The following is a 22,463-nucleotide window of genomic DNA, read 5'->3' on the forward strand; positions in this document are numbered from 1 at the left end:
TTGTATCAAATCAGTCTTCGAAGCAATCGAATTTTTCCATTCTATCGTATACTTAAAAATATTACACATTTTTTTTTATTAAATGGTATATTTTTTTAAAAACTTTTAAAAACAAATTTTGGAAAAAAATTTCTATTTTTTTGACGAGGTGTCAAGAACTCTAATATTTTTTGAACATAGAAAAATATTTTTGATACTAAATTATTAAATTGATGATAAAGAAAATTTTTTCTTTAATTTCGAAAGTTTTTGATATTTTTTTCTTTCAAAAAAAAGAATCGATTAAAAATTTGTTACATTCTAAATATTTGGAATTATTTCTAATAGTGTAAAAATATAATTTGGAATTATTTTTAATAGTGTAAAAATATAATTTGGAATTATTTTTAATAGTGTAAAAATATAATTTGGAATTATTTGTTTTAAATAATTGTTATATTCCAGAAGGGAAATATTCGTAAAAAAAATACATATGGGATTTTTAGTAGAATTCTTTGTCGAATTTAGAGTTCTCGACCCCTCGTTTCGTTTGTATACTCAAAGCGGAACTAGTAGCAGATGTATATTTGCCGTTGATTCTAATTTTATCTTTTTACTACCTACAGAGATTTTAGTTTCAGCTGAAAATTATTTTCTTCGCTTTTCAGAATTTAATTTTTTTTTGTCAATTTTCTGACGAATTTCTTCTTGTTAATTGTATATTACTTTCAGATTTCTATTATTAATTATTATTTATTAATTATTTTGACTATTTTCTTTCAGATTTTATTGCACCTGTGATTTTTTCTTTCTAGGTTTCGAATCGGCAATTTCGCTCACCACAGTAAATGTGACATTGCTCTTAATTGAACTTCCACTGCCGAAAACTTGTTCAAACTGAATGTCGGTATTCTTTTCTAAATCGCCTTTTTCCACGACATATGTGCCATCACTGTCAGGACTCTCCGGACGCTCCTTACCGGGAAATCCATACTGATGAATAACAACCGAACCAGATGAACTGGAATTTAGATTTTTTCTCTGATTCTCATAAATTTGAATCATTTCCGTCTTGTTGAAATTTTCGAAATAATTCACCTCGTCTTCCTCTCTGTGTTTTTTGAGGGATTTTTTTTCTCTACAAATAACTGCACTGTCGGAGAATGTTTTCATTAATTCCTCCTCCATTCGTCTTGGTGATCGTAGTGCTTTTGCGCTTTTTGATCTTTCGGTCCATGGTTTTCTCTCCCTGGGAAAAGTTTGCATTTCTATGGCCTCGTCAGTGAGTGTTGAATGTATTGTATCGTCACTATTGTCCTTGAAGATTCCTGATTTTGAATTTCTTTTTTCTCGCTCTAATTTTGGATTGGTTGTCACTAGTGTCATGTTTTGTTCGTTATTTGTTGTGGCAAGTTCGAGATCGACGGGTGATTTTGCTGACGAGGCGTTGAGGAGAATTTTGTCTATTTTTTCAATTATGTTGTTTAATCTATTCATGCTTCTTGTTTTCAGACTCGGTCCAGATTCCATAAATCTTTGGAGTTTCATTTTTAGGTTTACTTTGCGATATTCCCCATCTTCGTTCTCGATCAGTTGACCTGAAATTTAGGAGGATATTTATATTTTGTTAATTGATTTTAGAATTGTGATGCCTTGGAACAAAAAAGTTTTAAAATTTTAGTGAATATAAAGTGGTGAAAATTTTTAAACATAGAAAAAAGTAGTTTTTAGTATCACAAATCTGAATAGTAGCAAATCGTAAGAAAACTAGCAAATAGTGGGTCAGGGTTGCCACAAAAATTTTAATTTGTTTTTCCCTGATTTTCAGAAAGAATTTTGACTTTTTCCCTGACACTAAAGAATATATTCTGATTCACTCTAAAAATGATTAGAAACTCAAAAAAATGTTCGAATATTTGCGAATTTCTTTAATTGTAAAATTATTTTAACCGAAATTCATTTTTAAATGAATTTTTATTAGAAAATTCTACGAGAATTCAATTATTTAAATACAAAAATAAATAATTTATTCAACAATTGAATGTTAATATAATATTAAAATTTAATTTTGACGAAGAATTTTATTTACAACTTTTGAAAATAATGAATTTCTTTTAAGGAATTTAATTATAATTATTAATTTTACTGAAATTTATTATATTAAAGAATTTTATAACAATTTTTTGAAAATAATTGAAAACTTTTTGTAGAATTTTATTAAACTTTAAAAAAAAATTAAATTCCTGAGAAGAATTTAAATAATAATTTATGAAAATAATTGAATTCATGCGATTCATTTTATTAAATTTTGTTTAAATAATTGGAAATTTTGACAAAAGAAGCATATAAAAATTTTTGACAATAATTTAATTCTTGCGAAGATTTTCGCTACCTACTTATAAAGATAATTTAATTATTGACGAGATTTTAAAATGACCACGAATTAAAAGTTATTTATGAAAATAATTGAATCAGTGCAACGAATATTATTATTTTATTGAATAATTGAATGTTTCTTAAATTTGAATTCTTTCGTCAAGTTTTAATAAAATTTTTCAGAATAACTGTATTTTTCGAAGAATTTATTTTAAATTGTATTAAAAATATTTAAAATTCTGCTGTAAAAATAATTGAATTTTTAATGAAATTTTATTATTCATGAAAATAATTGAATATTTTCCTAGAATTGTATAAAAAAAAAATTTTCAATAATTAAATTTTGTGATAAATTTTATAAAAATAGTAAATATTGAAAATCATTGAAGTACGAAAAACTTTTAAAAATAATTGAAATTTTGCAAAAATTTTTATTTAAATTTTTGAAAATAATTGAATTTTTGGCGAAAAATTTTGCTTTTTATAAAGATAATTAAATTCTTGACGAGATATTCGTTAAAGTTTGTAAAAATAATTGAATTTCTTCAAAGAATTTTATCCTTTATGAAAATAATTGAATATTTTCCTAGAATTGTATCAAAAAAATTTATTCAATAATTAAATTTTGTGATAAATTTTATAAAAATAGTAGATATTGAAAATCATTGAATTACGAAAAACTTTTGAAAATAATTGAAATTTTGCAAAGAATTTTATTTCAATTTTTGCTAATAATTGAATTTTTGAGGAAAAATTTTGCTATTTATAAAGATAATTGAATTCTTGACGAGATATAAGTTAAAATTTTTGAAAATAATTGAATTTCTATGAAAAATTTTATTAATTTTGAAAATAATTGAATTCCTGTGATGAATATTGTTATTTATAAAAATAATTGAATTTTGCAAAGAAATTTTTTAAAATTGCTTAAAATAATTGATTTTTAGGGAAGAATTTTGTTGTTTATAAAGATAATTGAATTCTTTTGTTGAATTACTTAAAAAATTTTGAAAATAATTGAATTTTTGGCGAAAAATGTTGCTATTTATAAAGAAAATTAAACTCTTGACGATATTTTCGTTAAAATTTATTAAATAATCGAATTTCTACGAAGAATTTTATTACTTTTGAAAATAATTTAATTCTTGTGATGAATATTGTTATTTATAAAATTAATTGAATTGTGCAAAGAATTTTTTTTTAATTCATAAAAATAATTGAGTCTTTGTGAAGAATTTTGTTATTTATCAAGATAATTGCATTAAAACTTTTGAAATAATTAAATAATATTAGAAAATTTATTATGATCAGAAATAGAAAAAAATTTTGAAGGTTTCTTATTATAATTCGTTGTAGTTTACTAGTTTATATAAGTCAAACAAAAAAGACACTAAAAATTCAGAATTTTCTTGTAAATTCTAAAAATTTAATTTGTTCCACTACTTTTAATAAAATAAGTACGAAGTTTGGAATTTAATTACCTGTAGAGCCTCCAAATTTATGCAAATATAGAGATTCGCCAGAATTGAATGTTCTCGGGTGGACGGTAGAATCCTCGAGACTTCTTCTTTTTGTCGACGTACTCCAGAGAGTTTTGGTTCGTGAATTTTCCAAAGAGTGCACCGCGACCTCGCTATTTGTCAGAATAGTCGACTTTGTATTTATCAGAAGATGAAGTCCAACATCATCGCCAGTCGAATTTTTGTCGAATATAAAAAGTTTGAAAGGCGCCGCATTGCCGAAGGTAGAAAAAGCAAGAACGTGGTCATACGGATGATAATCGACACAGGAAACTGTATTGTAGCTGTCACAAATTGAATATTTAGCCAAATGTTTTCCAGTTTCTAAATTCCAGACATTAAGTGTCGCATCCTCTCCCCCGCAGAAAACCAATGTCGCACATGGAGAAATACAGGCTGCGGTTTGTATTCTAAATCCAACAAAAATTACTTATTACTCAATTAATAATTTAAAATAATAAAGCAAAATAGAAAATAAAATAAAAAATGCAATAAAATTCTATTTTATTGCATTTTTTATTTTATTTTCTATTTTGTTTTATTATTTTAAATTATTAATTGAGTAATAATTTTTGCAATAAAATAGAATTTTATTGCAAGGAAATTATCTCCTACCTTCTGTTTTCGAGACCTTCGTATTTTTGCAGCACAACTCCAGTTGCCAGGTCCAGTAATCTTAAACCATTGTTTCGCGAATGAACAAGAAGTCTAGAACCTCGTGGATGGAGGACAATTGTATTAATTGGTGTTGCTTCGATTTCCGGTAATTTAATCTTCTTTCCAACTTGCCATTCCTTTTTCATCGGACCCTTGCGATTTTTCTTGATAATCCAGAGAATAATCACTCCCACACTGTCGGCGGTCAGTAAACTTCCATCCTTTTGAAAGCAAATCGAATTGACGAAACCTTCATGAACCTCTAATTCTTGGACTAGTTCGTAAGTTTCGGAATTTTTATTCAACGCCCAAACTCTCGCAATGTGATCGTAACATCCGGTGATTACTATCGACGAATTGGCTGGATCAAATTTTCCACAGTAGACGTATGAAGGATGTGGCAACAACTGGAATGGAATTTTTATATTAACATTTTTTGCAAATTCTTTCAAAATTTTTAAAGTTTTGAAAAAATTGATAATATCAATAAATTAAAAATCTTACTTGAATGTGTTGAACTATTTTTTCACTAACGTCCCATAAACGAGCGGTTTGATCTGAAGACACCGACAATAAATATCGATCGTCCTGCGACCAATTTAGAGAATAAACAAAATTCTTGTGACCACTGAATCTAACGTTAATCTTTTTCTCGTCAACCTAGAATATAATAAGTATATTAGCAGGCTTCGCACTCATCTTCTAAAACCTACTATTTACTATTTTCTTTTACAATTTGCTACTATTTGGATACTTTTTTAGATTTATGACACTAAAAGCAACTTTTTTCTTTATTTTTCGGCGAAATTTGCATTCGCCAATTTCTAAAATAAAAAATAATTCTAAAAATTGTAATAAAATTCTTTAAAACGATTTATTCTCAAAAACTTTTCGAAAATCAATAAATTTCAATATCTATACAATTTTAAGAAAATTCCACAAAAGATTTTTAATAAAATTCTTCGCAAACATTCAATTTTTTTATAAGAAGTAAAATTTCCACAGGAATTGAATTCTTTAAAATATTTCGAAAAATTATTCGAAAAAAATCAATTTAAAAACTTTCTATAAAATTCTACCTCAAGAATACAATTATTTTCGCATAAATAATAAAATGCTTGTCAAGAATTCAATTATTTTCATAAATAAGAATATTCATTATAAGAATTCAATTATTTTTTTTTAAATTGATAAATTCTTGAATTCTTCACAATTATTCAATTATTTTCCTAAATAATAAAATTTTTCACGAGATTCAATTATTTTAAAAGAATTTAATAAAATTCTTCACAAGAATTGAATTGTTTTCATAAATAATATAATTCTTCTCTGAAATTTAATTATATTTTAAAAAATTGATAAATTCTTTCTTCAATTCTTCACAATTATTAAATTACTTTCCAAAATAATAAAACTTTTCAAGAGAATTCAATTATTTAAAAAGAATTAAATAAAATTCTTCGCAAAAATTCAATTATTTTCATAAATAATAAAATTCTTCTCCAAAATTCAATTATTTTTTTAAAAATTGATAAATTCTTTAAAACAATTAAATTTTGAGAAACATTCAATTATTCAATGTCTTATTTATTTTTGTATCTAAATAGTTGAATTTCATTTGAACTTTTTAATATGCATTGATTTAAAAACGAATTTCAGGTGAAAGATTAGATAATAATTGAATATTAAAAGGATTTCTTTAGAAATAACTAAATTTTAAAAGATTATAAATTGAAATTTTCGATAGCTACTTTTTTTACTACTTTTTTCAGTATTATACTTCTTGATACTTTTTTAAAATTAATTATTTAGCGTGAAGCCGAACTATTTTTTGTTAATATTAAAGAAGAAAAAGAACAATACCTTGTAAACAATAATAGGAAATTCATATTCCTCAGAAACCGTGCACGCTAAAAATTTGCCATCATTACTAAAAGCTATATAGAAGGAGCCATTGTCGAACGTTTCACTTTGAAATAATAATTTGTTGGGTATTTTACAAGACTGGGCTGTCAGTCTCGACCATTTTGGAAGACTTATTTCGTCTGAAGCTTTCTGCGGTGTTCTTTGAATATCACTGTGAATATCAGACAATTCATTTAGCGTCAATTGTTCATAATAAACGGGTTCGATTTTCGGAGGTTCCACTGGCGATACTGTTATGTAGAGACTACTCGGATATTTTTCACGTTTCTTCAATTTCCACCAGGCGTAAACCTTTAAAAGATTTTAATTAATTTTAATAAAATTCTAATTAATTTATTTTCCCTAAAATTTCAAAGTTGAAGGAAATCACATACCTCGCATTGCTTCCGTTCCAATTTCTTAATACTTTTCCTCGGTCTAAATAATTGGAGTCTAACTTTTTTGTTAATATGCAATCCAACACTTCCGACTGGTCTCAAAAATGCCCAAGCTATTTTGTGCCAACAGCCTTCACTCCCTTGAAGAATAAAAAATTAATTGTTACTATTTTCATTTATTTATTATTAATATATTTATTACCTACTAATATTTATTTATTATTTACTATTTGTGTCACACTTGACAAGAAATTGATTTATAATTAAAAAAATAGAAACTAAGATTTTTTGTCTTACCGTAATGATTATAATTTAAACTAGCTTCAGAGAAAGAAAGGAGATCGATAATTTCGAAGAAAATTAAAACTTGCTCGTCCTCGGTCCTCAAAATATCGTCAAAATCATGTTCGAAAATTAATTCCTCCTCCCAAATTGGCTTAATTGATCTGTGTTCTTTAATATCGAATTTCCCAGTGATTATCGGTTGTAAATATGATTTGTCACTTTTTCCCCCATTCTCATGATTTTTCAGATAATTTCCCGTATTTGCATTGACAATATGAACCTTCACCATTGGATGTCGTGTGATGTAGTCAATTTCCAAAACATCAGATCTATGAACAATTATCGATACGAATTTAATTTCCTTCTGCTCCTCTTTCTCCTCCTTCTTTTTTCGCCTTTTCTTTTTCTTCTTTCTCCCTGCATCTTCACCTAAAAATTCTTTTCCCCTAGTGGAAGAACTTGTTCTACTCCTGCACGATTCACTTTTCTTTCTCTTCTCAATTTGTCGTCTACTATCGCTGTCTTCGATTTCATGAATTTCCGAACTGCGACTTTTTTTAATTTTTGGAACTTTTTTCAGAATTTGTTGATTTACTCGAGCCTGGTCGTCGATATCGCTCATCTCCTCTTCTTCGTTTGTTGACAACGATGTTTCCTGACCAGAATATTTTGAATGAATTATTTGCATTTTATGTTTAGAGCTGGATTTCTGGGAGTTTTCAACGTCAGAAGAAATCTCCTCAGAATTCCGACGACTTTTTATATCTCTTTTACTAGTAGTTTGCGAAATACTGGATTCATTGTCCATGTTTGATGTGTCCTCACTGCCACCACTCTTTCGACGTAATTTCGAACGAATTATTGGTTTTGTAATTGTAAAACTATTTTTCCTGAAAAGCGATGGTTCGTCTTCGGAATTGTTTGAAAGGGATTTTTTCTTTGGTGATTTGATTCTTTGCCTTAGGCGACGATCGTCTGAATCGAAATCAGAACTCTCGGATTTTCCTGATGAGCATCTTTCCGTTTTTCGATTGAGAGACTTTGAGCTGCTTTTGGGTCTTTTCGACGGAGATTTTTCTTCTGGTGGAAAAATGAATACAGGAGTTAGAAAAAGTGTTTAAAAATGACGGACAGACTTACTTCTGTCCGTCATTTTTAAATACTTTTCCTGCCAATTTGTCAATTTAAATATTATTTTCAAATAATTTTTAAATACTTTTCGTAACAATTTGCGACGCTTTTTGAAGCAAAGAACAATGCAGACTTCACACTCAATAATTAATTTTAAAAAAGTAAATTAAAATTTTTGACAATAATTAAATTTTTGTGAACGATTTTATTAGAATTTTTTAAAACAATTGAATTTTCAAGAAGAAATTTATTACTTTTAAAAATAATTAAAATCCTGCAAAGAATTTTATGATTTATAAAAATAATTGAATTTTACAAAGAATTTTATTAAAATGCTTCAAAATAATTGAATTTTCAGAAATAAATTTGTTATTTATCGACATAATTAAATTCTCTGGAAGAATTATTTATGTACATAATTGAATTCTTTGGAAGATTTTTATTAAAATCTAAAAGAATAATATTGGATTATTTCAAAAAAATTTAATTAAAATTGTATTAAAAGTAATTGATTTCTTTCGAACAATTTTATTAAAATATTTTAAAATAATTGAATTCCTGTGAAAAATTCTAATATTTTTGTAAATAATTGATTTTTTAGTGGAATAGAAATTAAAATTTTAAGAATAATTACATTTTTTGCGCAATTCCTATGAAATTGTATTAAAAATAATTGAAATCATGCGATAAATTTTTTATTTATGAAAATAATTCAGGGTGTCTACTATTTTCGTTTAACAAAATTCCCGGTTATTTCCCGGTTTTCCCCGGCTATATCCTAATTTTTTCCCGGTTTTTTTTTCTTATCAAATTTAAATTTAAATTTGATTTCAAACATAAATAAATCATTAAATTTTTTGAAAATAATGTTTTTTTCAATAATTTTAATTAAAAACTTGGAAAATACTTGAATTAAACAAAGAATTTTTTCAAGTTTTTAAAAATAATCTTGTCTCTTTATAATTATAATTGAAAATTGGATTTTTCAATTTTATTAAAATTACATTGATAATAATAATTGAACTTTTGCAAAGAATTTTACTATTTATAAAAATATTTGAATCCTTCCAAAGAATGCTATTATTTATGAAAATAATTTAATTTTTGTGAAGAATTTTATTAGAATTTTTGAAAATAATAAGCAGCAATAATTAATTATTTACTTAATATGTAATAAACATTTAATTTGCTCAAATAAATAAATATCATTTATTTGAACATTCAGAAATTTAAAATGATAAAAATTTAAGAGAAGTTCAATAATTATAATTATTAAATAATAATAGAATAGTATAATTTTTAGAAGCAAAAAATTGATTTAAAACTGTAAGAGGGACTTAAAATTTTAAAAATAAAATTATAATTATGGTCACTAACTTCCCTTGATTATTTTCGAAAAATTTAAATAAAATTCTTTAAAAAAATTCAATTATTTTTCAAAAAAAGTAAAAAAATTTCAATGATTTGTTTAGAAAAATTCAATTATCTTGAAACAATAGAATTGAAAAATTACAACAATTTTATTTTTTAGATTTAAAAAAAATTTTGCGAAAGTTCAATTTTATTAAACAATTTTAAGTATGTATATTTTTTAAAATTAACTAATAAAAATTTTAACTATTTATCTTCGCAGTAAGAAACATGAATACATTAGAATTTTACTCTTTATAATATTCAATTATTAATCAATTATTAAATTAAAATACTTTGAAAATTTTATTTGTTAAAAAGTTTCTAATGAATTTCTTTAACAAATTTAATTACATATTTTCAGTCGAATTTCACAATATTTCTATTAACTCCATAATTTTTTTTAAATTTATTTACATAATATATTTGAATTGGTAACTGATTTTTTATCATCAAATTAATTATTTTTAACTAACTTAAATTTAGAGAACAGTATAAATATCTATAAAAATTGAAATAAAAATTTATTTTTTAAAAACAAATTAAAATAATAAAACTTTTTTAATTTTTGTGAAAAAATTCCCGGTTCGGTATAAAATTCCCGGCTAATTCCCGGTTTTTCCCGGTCAAATAAAATTCCCGGTTATTTCCCGGAATTCCCGGTTAGTAGACACCCTGATAATTGAATAGTTACTAAAATGTTATTAAAATTTAGAAAAAAATTGGATTCGTGAGAAAAATTTTATTATTTATGAAAATAATTAAATTATTGCGAAAAATGTTATTAAAATGTTTAAAAAGAATTGCATTTCTGTGAAATGTTTGTTATTTTTGAAAATAATTGAATTCTTCGTAAGAATTTTATAAACATTGTTTTAAATAATTAATTTTTTCAAAATATAATAAATATTATGAAATATTAAAAAAAAAATAATTGAATTCTCGTGAAAATTATATTATTAAGGAAAATAATTAAATAGTTGTGAAGATTTCAAGAATTTATCAATTTTAAAAAAAAATAATTAAATTTTTGAGAAAAATTTTATTATTTATGAAAATAATTGAATTCTTGGAAAGAATTTTGTTTAAATATTTTCAAATAATTGAATTTTTGTGAAAAATTTTATAATTTGGGAAAATAATTGAATAATTGTAAAAAAATTCAAGACATTATCAATTTTTCAAAAAATAATTGAATTTCTGAGAAGAATTTTATTATTTATGAAAATAATTGAATTATTGCGAAGAATTTTATTTAATTCTTTTTGAAGAATTTAATTCACGTGAAAAATTTTATTATTTGGGAAAATAATTGAATATTTGTGCAAAGAATTAAAAAAAGAATTTATCAATTTTTAAAAATATAATTGAATTTCTGAGAAGAATTTTATTATTTACGAAAATAATTGAATTCTTGAGAAGAATTTTATTTAATTCTTTTTAAATAATTGAATACTCGTACAAATTTTTATAATTTGGGAAAATAATTGAAAAATTTACAAAGAATTAAAAAAAGAATTTATCAATTTTTAAAAATATAATTGAATTTCTGAGAAGAATTTTATTATTTACGAAAATACTTGAATTCTTGAGAAGAATTTTATTTAAATCTTTTCAAATAATTGAATTCTCGTGATAAATTGTATAATTTAAGAAAATAATTGAATAATTGTAAAAAAATGCAAGAATTTATCATTTTTTCAAAAAATAATTGAATTTCTGAGAAGAATTTTATTATTTATGAAAATAATTGAATTCTTGCTTACAATTTATCAAAAATTTGTTTAAAAAATTGAATTTATTTTTTTGAAAATGCTATTCTAAATTAATTGAATGTTTGTTGGGAATTTTATTATTTATGAAAATACTTGAATGTTGGGTCATTTTATCAATTTTTGTTTATAATTGAACTCTTTTGATGCGAAATTTTATGAAAATACTAAAAATATTGAAAATAATTGAATTTCGAATATTTTTTGAAAATAATTGAATCGTTTTAGAAAATTTGATTATAATTTTTGAGAAGTTTTTTGATTTCTAGTATTAGCGAATTTAAAGTAGATAGTGAAAATTCTCAAAAGAAAAAAAAAACAGAAATAGTAGGTTTTAGTAGATGAGTGCGAAGCCTGACAATGTTTTGATAAAATTATCTACCTGTTTTTATGCCCACTGTTTCCAAACTCATTTTTATTTTTCTATTCTCAGGATTCGTTTCGATTCGCAGAACCTCCTCGTGCTCTGATGAAAATGCTTCATTATCAAAAGCCATGCTGGAAACGTTAATCGATTTTTGGCTCTTTGAACGAGGAGCTGGTACTGGTTTCTTGAGTTGCTCCTGGAAGAAAAATTTCCTCAGTACCTAGATTTTTTTTCCAGAAAAATAAAATAAAAAATGCGAAAGTTGAAAGTGAAATACTTTGACGAGAGTTTTGCGACTGGAAGTGGCATAAGTTTTTGGAGAATCTTCCTTTCCGGACGAAGTGTCCCAAGAAGATTTTGCCTTATCTTGCCAGAAAGAATCGGACGTGACTTCTTCTGACCAGGGCTTTTTTCCCTTTTTGACATCTTCGGACACGTAAATTGTTTCCAGAATGGACCATCGTTTTCGTGGTCGTGGTCCTGAAGTTGAAGCCTCTGGGGATTTGTCCACCTTTCGCCCTCTGACAGTTTTCTTCATTAATTTCTCATCTCTCGTCAAATCGACCGTTGCTTCCTTTTGCCGAACTTCTCGTGTTTGCAGCTTTGTTGGATATTCTATAATATCTTGTATTCGATCTAAAAACAAAAAAAAATTTCGTATATCAAAAATGTATTTAAAAATGTGCATCAAGTTATCGAAACAATTTCAAAATAGAAAAGTTCAAATCGATATATTATTGTTATACGAAAATGATGAAAACTGAGGAAAAGATTAGATTCTTTTACATTACCAGAATTTCCGTTGCTTTGTTCGGATTCCTGTTTCTTGAAAGATTTACTAAAAATATTGTCAGATTGCTTTTTTGGAGCATCCTCGTCTGAACTGACAAATGCAGATCTTCTGGGCGGCGAGGGAGATTTTTCTCTAGAACTTCGTCTCGAACTTTTGGGTCTGATTTCGTTTTCACAGTGAACGTCGACGACGACATTCATTGGCTCTGTTTTTAGTGATGAATCCTCGGCGGACTCGATATCCAGTGATTGAACATTTATCGTCCTTTTCAGTACAGATCGACCAGGAGGTGGTCGTAAAATTTCTTTAGTCGATTTTTGAATTGTATCCACCAGTGGCTCAATGTCGACTGTCGTCTCGAGATTATTCTGCTTCACTGGAGATTTTGCACTTCTTTCACTTATTGAAATCCTTCGCGAATATCGATTATCTTTGGAAAAAGTTTTTTGCGAATCCGAATCATTCTGGTCCTCCAATTTTTCCTCCGATTTTTTCTCCAAGCTCTTGGGTGTTCGACTTCTTTTCATTTGTTCATTTCTTCGAGCTTTCAGCCTCCTACTCAGTTCCATTCTTTGATTTTCCATTCTTGTTGAATCTAAACGGAAAATTAATTTTTAATTTCAATTTTAAAAAAATGAATTTATCCTTAAAAAAAAAATTCTATTGACACTTTTGGGTAATTTTAAATTGAAATGCAAATTTAATTTCTAATGTAAATTTCCGTCTAGAAAGTGATTGGTTTCCATGGGTGATGTCGATAATTAAATACAGCCAATAACTCCATTGTTTAAATAGGAAAAAAATATTCTTAGAAAATGGAAAATAAAATTTCGAGATTACAATCTCGAAATTTTATTTTCTATTTTCTAAGAATTTTTTTCGGTGAACCGGAGTAAAATTACTTTTTTTCCGAAACACTTTTCTATATTTTTCAATATTTTGTAATAAAATAAACAAAAATCGAAAATAGCACTCGACATAAAATTTCAAGTTAAACAAAACTTGAAACTATTTCACGAGAAAATTTTTTTTAAAAATTCTGGGAAAAATTTAAAACACCCTCTAAAGTCAGTCACTTCCGTCATCATAGAGAAACGGAATTTAAAAACCAAATTTCCATAAGTTAAAAAAAGATCAATGACATGTCCTAATTTTTTGCAACTTTTTTGTACATTTAGAGAAATATTTTCATTCTTTTTTAAATAAACAGAAAATTTTTTTTAAATGTTTTTTTAAATTATTTTCACTGTGCTCACATTTATTAGGTAAACTGTTGGAAGTTAGAAGAAAACTGACAGGTGTTCTTTACTGCGTTTCACTAACGTTTCCGACCCCTTTGCACGTTGTTGTTATACTCGCATAGGTAATCGCCTTGAATATCGATCGATTGACGACTTGAGTTTTGTTTCTCTATCATCACTATAGTTTCATTCATTTAAAGTGATTCTAAGTTTTACTCTTTTATTAAAAACAAGTAAATTAATTTTTAATTATGTTTACTTTCCTCTGAACTGCTTTAGTATTGTTGTTTATATTTACATTCGAACTTTGTTTCAGAAACTATTTTTTTTTTCATAAACAAAAAAATGTCATTTATTATGAAACTGAATCAATTTAAAATATACCCAAATTATCATATTAAAAAATATTTTCGATTTGTTTTACTAAAAATTGATTAAAAAATATTTATTTTTAGACGATTACCTATTGATCTTTTTCGAGTAATTTTTATAACTGAAATAATAAATAGAAAATTAAAAAAACGGACTAACCTATTTTTGATGAATTTTGTGAATTTAATTATTATTTTAATAGTAAACTTTTAATTTTTGATATCAGTTGATGGAAATCCATTTTTGATGAATCTTTTGTTGAAAATCTCCAGTCTTGGTTAATTTGTATTTTTTAATTTATTAAAAACTTTCATTTTTGCAACCGTCAAAGTAACGGTTTGTTTTATACGTTTTATATAATGCACTGAAACTTTCTTCTACTGTTTGTCATTTCTTTACCCGCAGAAATTGTTTTTTTAACGTTTCGATAACGATTTTATTTCATATATTTCATAAATTTCATAATAATAACAAAAATAGTAAAAATAGTTTAAGTAAAAAGAAAAATGGTAATATAATAGCAAATAGTAATATAATAATACAAAAATAATAATAAAAATATAATAACCTCCACAACATCAAAACTAAACTAAACATCTTGAAAACCTTTTTTAATAAAATAAATAAATAAATTATAATATAAATAAAAAAAATATACAAATTAATTAAATAGATCAATTTCTATTAGAAAATGTAATGTTTGTTTTAAAAAATTATTTATTGAATATTCAGTTCAAGTCAATTAGCAATACGTGGTAGAAAATATTTAATTATTTGTTGGTCCATTAGGTAAATGATTGTTATTTACCTCAGCACTCTGTCTAGCAATTTCCTTTAAATTAAAAATTATTAATTAATGTAAAAGTCACTATTATTTGATTTATTATTTTAAATTGCAATTAATTGCAAGAAATTTAAGTTTTTTTAAAAAATTATTTCATTATTTATAATAATAATTAGAATTACCGCTTGAATAGCAGTTTCGTAGTCCTGTTCACATTGAACTATATGCGAATCTTTATTCGACTCTTGAATTTCAGATTTATTTACTTCGTGCGATTCACTGGGCAACTCGGGTTTTATTGTCTTCATTTTTAGTCTTTGCTCTCTATTTTTTGCCTCTATAACCTTCTCTCGTCTAGTCTCTCTATCCAAAAGCTAAAAAGAGACGTTATGTTTACACTTTAAGGAATAAAAGTGATAAATCTGGAGTTAAATAATTATTCTCAATTATTTACCGCCGTAAGCAAGAGTTTGTCATTTTTCTGATTTGTTGTCAAGACTTCGGAGAATTCAATTAAATATGTCATTCCATTCTTACTGGCAACTGCAACCAATTGTCCTTGCTCGTGAGGTCTGATACTTGTCAAACTATTATCGCACACCTATTTTTGCAAAAAAAATTTTGGTCAGAAAATTTATCGAAAAAAAAGAAAAGGTCAGAAAATTACTTATTAGTAGAAATAAGAAATACTTTTTTTGCTTGAATTTTTATTGCCAAATAGGTATAAAGAAGATAAATTTTGAGTACCTTGACGCTTAAAACTGGAGAATCTTGCTGGACAATTAAATCCCAAACGTCTAGAGTTCCATCGACTTTTGTAATGAAGAAAACGGAGAATCGAGTTGTACTCCAAACGCCGCCTGTTAGAAGATCTCTATGTCCTCTGAAAATAAAATTATTTTATTAAAAAAAATTGATTAATCAAAATCGGAAATTCAAAATAATAAAGTTCTAAAATATGATTGAAAAAGTATGAAATTAATAAGAAAACGATTCCTAAAAAGATTATTAACTGACGGTGTCCAAACAATGCACGATTCCCTGCAGTCTTCTGACCAGATTCTAGCGGTCCAATCGCCTACTGTTAGAAAATTTTTCACAAAAGTTGGATTTCTTTCTACACTTATAACCGGTCCATAATGAGCCTTGAAACGAGTGGCAATTTTTTCCAGAGGTGTTTTACCTTTTCTATTTCCGGATATTACAATGCCTGTGTAAAAATATTATTTTTTCATAAAAATCAAAATTTTCTACACTTAAAATTGTATTTTTTATATTATTTGTGACACGCTCCCAAGAAAGAGTGAACGAATTATATGTATTTTGGTTTTTACTCAAAAAATTATAAAAATAACATCAAATTTTTTGCCTAGGAATTTTTCTTGGCAGCAAGTCTATTTATTACCATTTTCTAATCCACACATAAATCGCGTTCCAAGAGAAGGTTCAAATTGCAAATTCGAAATTCCAATTGCCCGGTCAATGTTCTGTTCCTCTGGTTTTATTAAATCCATCACCAAAGTTTCTATTGGACTTTGCAGTTTTCTTGTGTCCCACCATTTAACCTGTTATGATATTTTTCGTTTTTTCCTAATCATTATTTATATTTTCGTATTGAATCATTCATTATTTCCTAAATTTATTGATTGAGAATTGATTATTAATTAATTAATGAATTAATTACTTGTCCGTCTTTTGAAGCACTGAAGAATTCGGTGGCAGTTTTCGAATTTATCCATAAAACTTTATGGCAAGGATCCCTGTGACTGTTTTCGATTAAACTCACGTCCGTTGGTTCGGAAGCTCTTCTTATGTCCCAGACAGCTATTTGTCCCGTAACTAATCCACTTATCAGGATATTACTGTCTTTCGGATTGTATTCTAATGTCACCATTGGAGAGAAAGGTTTTAATTCCATGCACGGTTTGTTCGGATTTTCTGCGAAATTGGTAAAAATACGTTTTAAATTTTAGGTATAATTTTTTTTCTGATCAAAAACTTTTTCTTTAATGATACTTACCGACATCCCAAATGTAAGACATGGCACTGTAAGTCGAAGTCTTTTTAAAAGTCATATTACAATAACTGACTGCTATTCGATTTCCTTGATCCGGCGACCAAGAGAGATGAGTTATTGGTCTCTTCATTGGCAGTGGATCTCGATAGACATTGACAGTTCGAGAAAATGGTTTTTGAATTAGAGGAGTCGAATCACTATTGTTGAAATATTCTTCGTAAATATTGCAAGCATTGTTTTGTAAAGCGCAATGTTCCATCGTCTGAAAACAAAGTCACTATTCCAATAAAGTGTAAATAACGAAAATCGAAAACGATTTTTGACGATAACGGTCGTTAGCATCAGCAGAGAGTTAAATAAAATTCTTATTTTAAAAAAATTTTTCCTTGTGTAGATTTAAATAAATTACCGGCAGCATTTGCAGCATTGTGTGAACGTAGAATTCATCTTTTTCTATTTTTCGTCTATATCGGACTGTCTGCTCCAAATCGTGCATATTGATGTCCTTCGGCCATCCACCTTCGACGTGATGCATTCCATTTTCTTTGAAAGTCGCAGTTGTCGTGTTTATCTAAAAATTAATTTTGGCATTTGTAATATAATGAAAACAATTAAATAAACAATAATAAAAAATAACAATAATACAATTTTTATAATCATGGGCTACACAAATAATTATCAAATAAAAAAAAATATTAAAGTAAATAAAAATAAACATAACGTAGATAAAAATAAATAATAAGGAAAATAAACAGAACGTAATTAACATTTAAATAATAAGGAAAATAAAAATAAAAAAGAACGTAAATAAAAATACATAAAAACGTAAATAAAACTAAAAAATAACGTAATTAAAAATAAATAATCTAATCATTGAATGCTTGCAAAGTATTTATCGAAAAATTTGAAAATAATTGAATTCATTTCAAGAATTTTATCAACATTTTTTTTCAATAATTGAATTCTTTCGAGAAAATGTAATTAAAATCGTATATTGAAAATAATTTAATTCTTTGCAAGATTTCTATTAAAATTCTTTAAAATAAGTAAATTGTTTTGAAGAATTTATTTCAATTTTCTTGAAAATAATGGAGTTTTTTAAAAATAATTTTTACTGAAAACTTTGAAAGTGATTGAATTTTATAACGATTTTCTTTTAACTTTTTAATATAATCATGTTTATTATTAATTGTAATTAATAATTTATTTATTTTCCTATTAAATTATATTAAAATTATTCATAGAAAATTAAATTCTTTTATACAATTTTATTAAAGTATTTGTAAATAATTACATTTTTTTTAAGAATTTCATTCAATTTCGTAAAAATAATGTAATTTTTTAAAATAATTTTAATTAAAAAATTTTGAAAATAATTGAAATTTACAAAAAATTTTATTCAAAACTTTTGAGAACAACAACTGAATGGTTTAGAAAAATTTTATTACAATTTATAAAAATAATTGAAAGCTGTTAGAGAAATTTTATTAAAATTATCTTGAATATAATTGAATTTTTTCCTAGAAACTTTATTAAAATTGTATTGAAAATAATTGATTTTTTCAGAAGAATTTTAATATTTACAAAAATAATTTAAATCTTGTAGGTAAAGAATTTTACAATTTATAAAAAATAATTGAATTGTTTCAAAGAATTTTTTATCAGAATTGTTGAAAATAATTGAATTTTTATTAAAAACTCTTGAAAATAATTGAATCTAAATAATATTTTTAAAAATAATTGTATTCTTTCAAGAAATTTTATTAAAATTGTATTAAAAATAATTGAATTTCTCAGAAGAATTTTAATTTTTACAAAAATAATTGAATTCTTGCAAAGAATTTTATTATTTATGAAAATATTTTAATATTGCAAAGAATTTTTTTATTTATGAAAACAATGGATTTGTTTCGAAGAATTTTTTCTGAATTTTTGAAAATAATTAAATTTTTCGAAGGAATTTTATTGAAAATTTTGAAAATAATGATTTTTTAAAAAGAATTTGATCTAAATTGAAAATAATTGAATTTTTATTAAAACTCTTTTACAATAATTGAATTTAATTAATATTTTAAAAAATAATTGTATTTTTTCGAGAAATTTTATTAAAATTGTATTAAAAATAATTGAATTTCTCTGAAGAATTTTAATACTTACAAAAATAATTGAATTGTTTCGAAGAATTTTATCTGATTTTTTGTAAATAATTGAATTTGTTAAAGGAATTTTATTACAACTTTTGATAATACTGATTTTTTAAAAGAATTTCATTAAAATTGTCAAAAATAATTGAATTTATATTAAAATTTTTTGAAAAGTTTAAATTTAATGGTAATATTTAAAAAAATATTGAATAAATAAAAAAATATTTGTTAAATAATTATTTAAAATAAAACAAACCTCGTGGACAGCGAAAATTTTTCTGTCCTGTGTGCCCTGTGTTATGGGATCCATCCGAATAAAATTTTGTGCCTGTGATGCATCTGATTTAATGTCAACTTCCAATTTGTCTTGCTCAGAAAAATTACATCTCTTTCCAAATTGACACCTTTTTTTCTCATAGCAATATTGTACATCCATTTTTGTTTTAGTTAATTATTCCTTCTTTTCTTTATTACTATTATTATTTTATTATTATTATTATTTCTATTAATATTTATATTACTCTTATTATTATTACTCCCTACTAAAAATAGTCACAAAACGACAAAAAAAATTATCAGAATTTCAATTATTGTTAATTATTCCTTCTTTTCCTTCAATAAAGTGACGAACTATTTAAACAAAATTTGTACAAAAGATAAAATTTATTTTTCATTAAGTATCAAATCACAATGGTTGCTTGGTATTCCTCAGTAATCGAGTACAAATTGTATACAGAAATGTTTGATCAATCAATTCTCCAGGGAAGCGAAGCTTTTTCTTTGGAAAATTAATTGTCAGAGATTTAAAAAACATTATTTGATTTCAGGAAAGATTACTTTGAACGTAAAAGTTATTTTAATGTAATCAAAGATTGTTTATACATAATTGTAATGAGAAGAAAAATTTTAATTATCCGTTTTCACCAGAACGGGAACTTTTGGATTTAAAGTTTGAATTATTGTGAAGGACATTTTATAGATTTCTGCAAATTCCTTGCTATTTGGTTCTAAATAATTTTTCACATATGGCATTACTTTGTAAAGTAAATAATTGACTAAAACTTTTCGATATTTTGTTCTTTGGATTTGTTGAATGGCATCAAATAATAAGGTGAGTTGAACTCTACTTGAATAACGAATGCAGAGAACTTTTGTCATTCCTAAAATTATAAATAAAAGAAAATTAATAATTATTAAAATTAATTAGCTCTGTTTAAACTTTGTTCTTTTATAAATAAATAAAAATAAATTATACTGTTGAAAAAGAATAATTTTTATCGTTTCGTGAATATGAATAATACTTTTAGATTTGACCGAACCTTCAAAATTCGAAAGACACAAATCGTTCCAAATTCCGAGCGACATCCATCCTCGTTTATCGAGAGAATTACCACTATTTTCCGAAATTTTCGTCTTTTCTTTTTTATGAGCAAAGACATTTTTATATTCTAAATTCAAACGGGAATATTTTGCTTTTAATTCATTTTTCTGAATGGTTTTCGTTTCATTGTGATTATATAAGTCGCCTAAAATTTCGATGAAACCTTTTGCAAGAAGCGGAAGTGTCTCGAACTTGGAGTTTTCTTTTTGCCTCTGAAGACACTGAAAATGTTCAGTAAGTATTTTATTCTTATTATAGAGTTATACTCTTAATTGTTGAATATTTTACCTATATTTAAATTAAGTAGTGATTTTTTTATATAACAATTGCAACACAAACTTTCGTTCGACTGGTTCGACTTAAGAACTGTCCGAACCATGTCCGAACTGTCAAAATTTTATAGGTTATGTTTGCTATGTTTAAATGCGGTTTAAATCCGTTTCTTCGCGACGCGTCACAATTAACACTTTTTTAAATTAATTAAAGAATTAAATAATTTAAAAAATAAACAAATAAAATAGTGAAAGTAAATATTCGAAATTTAGTTCTTTCTAATATCTATTACCATATTATCGAATTTCGAGAGAAAATTGTTGGAAGATTCCTGAGTTCTTTTATCCTTTGCCTTTGGGGTTGTTGACTTTGTTGTTACATATGAATTATAATCTTTCAATATTTTCACAAGACAAGGAGGAATCCCATGCCTGTCTAGTCCATCTACAGCATCCACAATTTTTACATTTTGATCAGTAAGTTCCGCAGTTTCATTACTTTCATGAAGAGGACATTTTTGGTTTTCTTTATACTTTTCATCACTTAATTCTTTTGGTTGTTGAATTAGAACCTTCTTTAAAATATTAATAAATAAATAAATTTATTATTTTATTATTTCTTCAATAATACATTATATATTTAATTAACAAGTATAACGCGCTCCGAAAAAAGGCGTATTTTGGTATTACTTAAGAAGCAAATCATTTCAAGGTTATGCTTTGTGATTTTTACTCTTATTAAAATTTTCTGTTTAATTGTGTAATGCTAAAAGTACTTTTTATTAATTATTTTAGATGTTATAAAGATTTAAATATCCACGGTTTATTTTCAGAGTTAATTCCTTTGTGTATTTTCTTCCAAAAAAATTACAAACATAACCAAAAAATTCGTTTACTCTTCGGAGCGCTTTAAGAAATTTTCTCCAAGCAAATAAGTTTATTTACGATAGAAATTACTTTATAGACTTTATATTATTTATTTAATTTTATATTAAGTAAATGAAATTATTCCCAAATGGTAAAAGTATAATTTAAAAAAAAAAAAATTAAATTACCTTCATAAAATCTTTGGACAGTGTTTTTTCCGTCACCTTTAAAGGAGGAAGACGATTTCGATTGTCAGCCGACTGAGCACTTTTCGAAAGACTTAATTTATTCGCTAAAACGAAATTTGTTTGCGAACAAGACTTGGATGTAATTTTCGACTGTTTATTCGTTAATTCTGGTAATTTCTTTTTTTCACCGTTTGAATGTTTTGAATTAACTTCCGTTTGCCGAATACTAGAGGAAGATCTTCGCTTTGATAATGTTTCGACGGAATTTTTTTCATTTATTCTACATTTACTCTCCGGCTTTTTTCCCAGTCTTGTCTGCGATATTGAACTGCTACGTCTCAAACGTGTTGAACTTTTTGACTTTGGCTTGTAAATTTCACTAACTTCCAACTTTCGTGATCGATTTTTTTCTTTTAACAAATTTGTTTTTAATTTCTCTTTCAATTCTTCCTTGTGTAAAATTTTCTTGTCGATTTCTTTCATTTGTAGCTGATGATCTGATTCAGGCTATAAAAAATTTGTTTTTTTATTCTTAATTAGAAAAATTTAATTTGTTAAAAATAGATTTTCTTACTCCATAACAAGTACAGAGGGTTGAATTCAT

The 22,463-nt window shown here is 25.3% G+C and overlaps 1 protein-coding gene across 12 annotated transcripts; it reads right to left on the reverse strand.

Moving 5' to 3' along the window:
* Window positions 1-370: 370 nt before the first annotated feature.
* LOC122500636 (dynein axonemal intermediate chain 2) lies at window positions 371-20,054 on the reverse strand. 12 transcript variants are annotated; one of them, XM_043609647.1, is made up of 13 exons: window positions 15,173-15,191; window positions 15,015-15,038; window positions 14,298-14,327; window positions 12,592-13,188; window positions 12,078-12,436; window positions 11,816-11,996; window positions 7,133-8,200; window positions 6,833-6,975; window positions 6,396-6,749; window positions 5,037-5,192; window positions 4,491-4,939; window positions 3,837-4,285; window positions 371-1,577 (listed from the first exon to the last, which is right to left on the reverse strand). In XM_043609647.1, the coding sequence occupies exons 4-13, from the start codon at window positions 13,175-13,177 to the stop codon at window positions 766-768; spliced, it is 4,557 nt and encodes a 1,518-aa protein (XP_043465582.1). In that variant the 5' UTR covers window positions 13,178-13,188; window positions 14,298-14,327; window positions 15,015-15,038; window positions 15,173-15,191; the 3' UTR covers window positions 371-765. The 12 variants fall into 12 exon arrangements, with proteins under 12 accessions (XP_043465582.1, XP_043465584.1, XP_043465583.1 ...); XM_043609649.1 differs by lacking the exon at window positions 14,298-14,327 and having other exon boundaries at window positions 15,173-15,272; XM_043609655.1 differs by lacking the exons at window positions 371-1,577; window positions 3,837-4,285; window positions 4,491-4,939; ... (4 more) ...; window positions 11,816-11,996; window positions 12,078-12,436 and adding exons at window positions 15,445-15,591; window positions 15,738-15,873; window positions 16,008-16,200; ... (3 more) ...; window positions 17,417-17,578; window positions 19,408-20,054 and having other exon boundaries at window positions 13,080-13,188; window positions 15,173-15,364.
* Window positions 20,055-22,463: the final 2,409 nt, after the last annotated feature.

The sequence above is a fragment of the Leptopilina heterotoma genome, unplaced genomic scaffold (genome assembly GCF_015476425.1).
Source record: "Leptopilina heterotoma isolate Lh14 unplaced genomic scaffold, ASM1547642v1 Lhet_19, whole genome shotgun sequence".
Lineage (NCBI taxonomy): Eukaryota > Metazoa > Arthropoda > Insecta > Hymenoptera > Figitidae > Leptopilina > Leptopilina heterotoma.

Excerpts from the sequence above, each read along its gene's own strand:
- LOC122500636 (XM_043609648.1), bottom strand. The coding sequence starts at position 13,177 with ATGGAAAATCAAAGAATGGAACTGAGTAGGAGGCTGAAAGCTCGAAGA. Across the intron at positions 11,997-12,077 it reads GTCGCAAAACTCTCGTCAAA|GAGCAACTCAAGAAACCAGT; the intron begins GTATTTCACTTT and ends TTTTTCTTCCAG. Across the intron at positions 8,201-11,815 it reads AACAGTGGGCATAAAAACAG|AAGAAAAATCTCCGTCGAAA; the intron begins GTAGATAATTTT and ends TTTTTCCACCAG.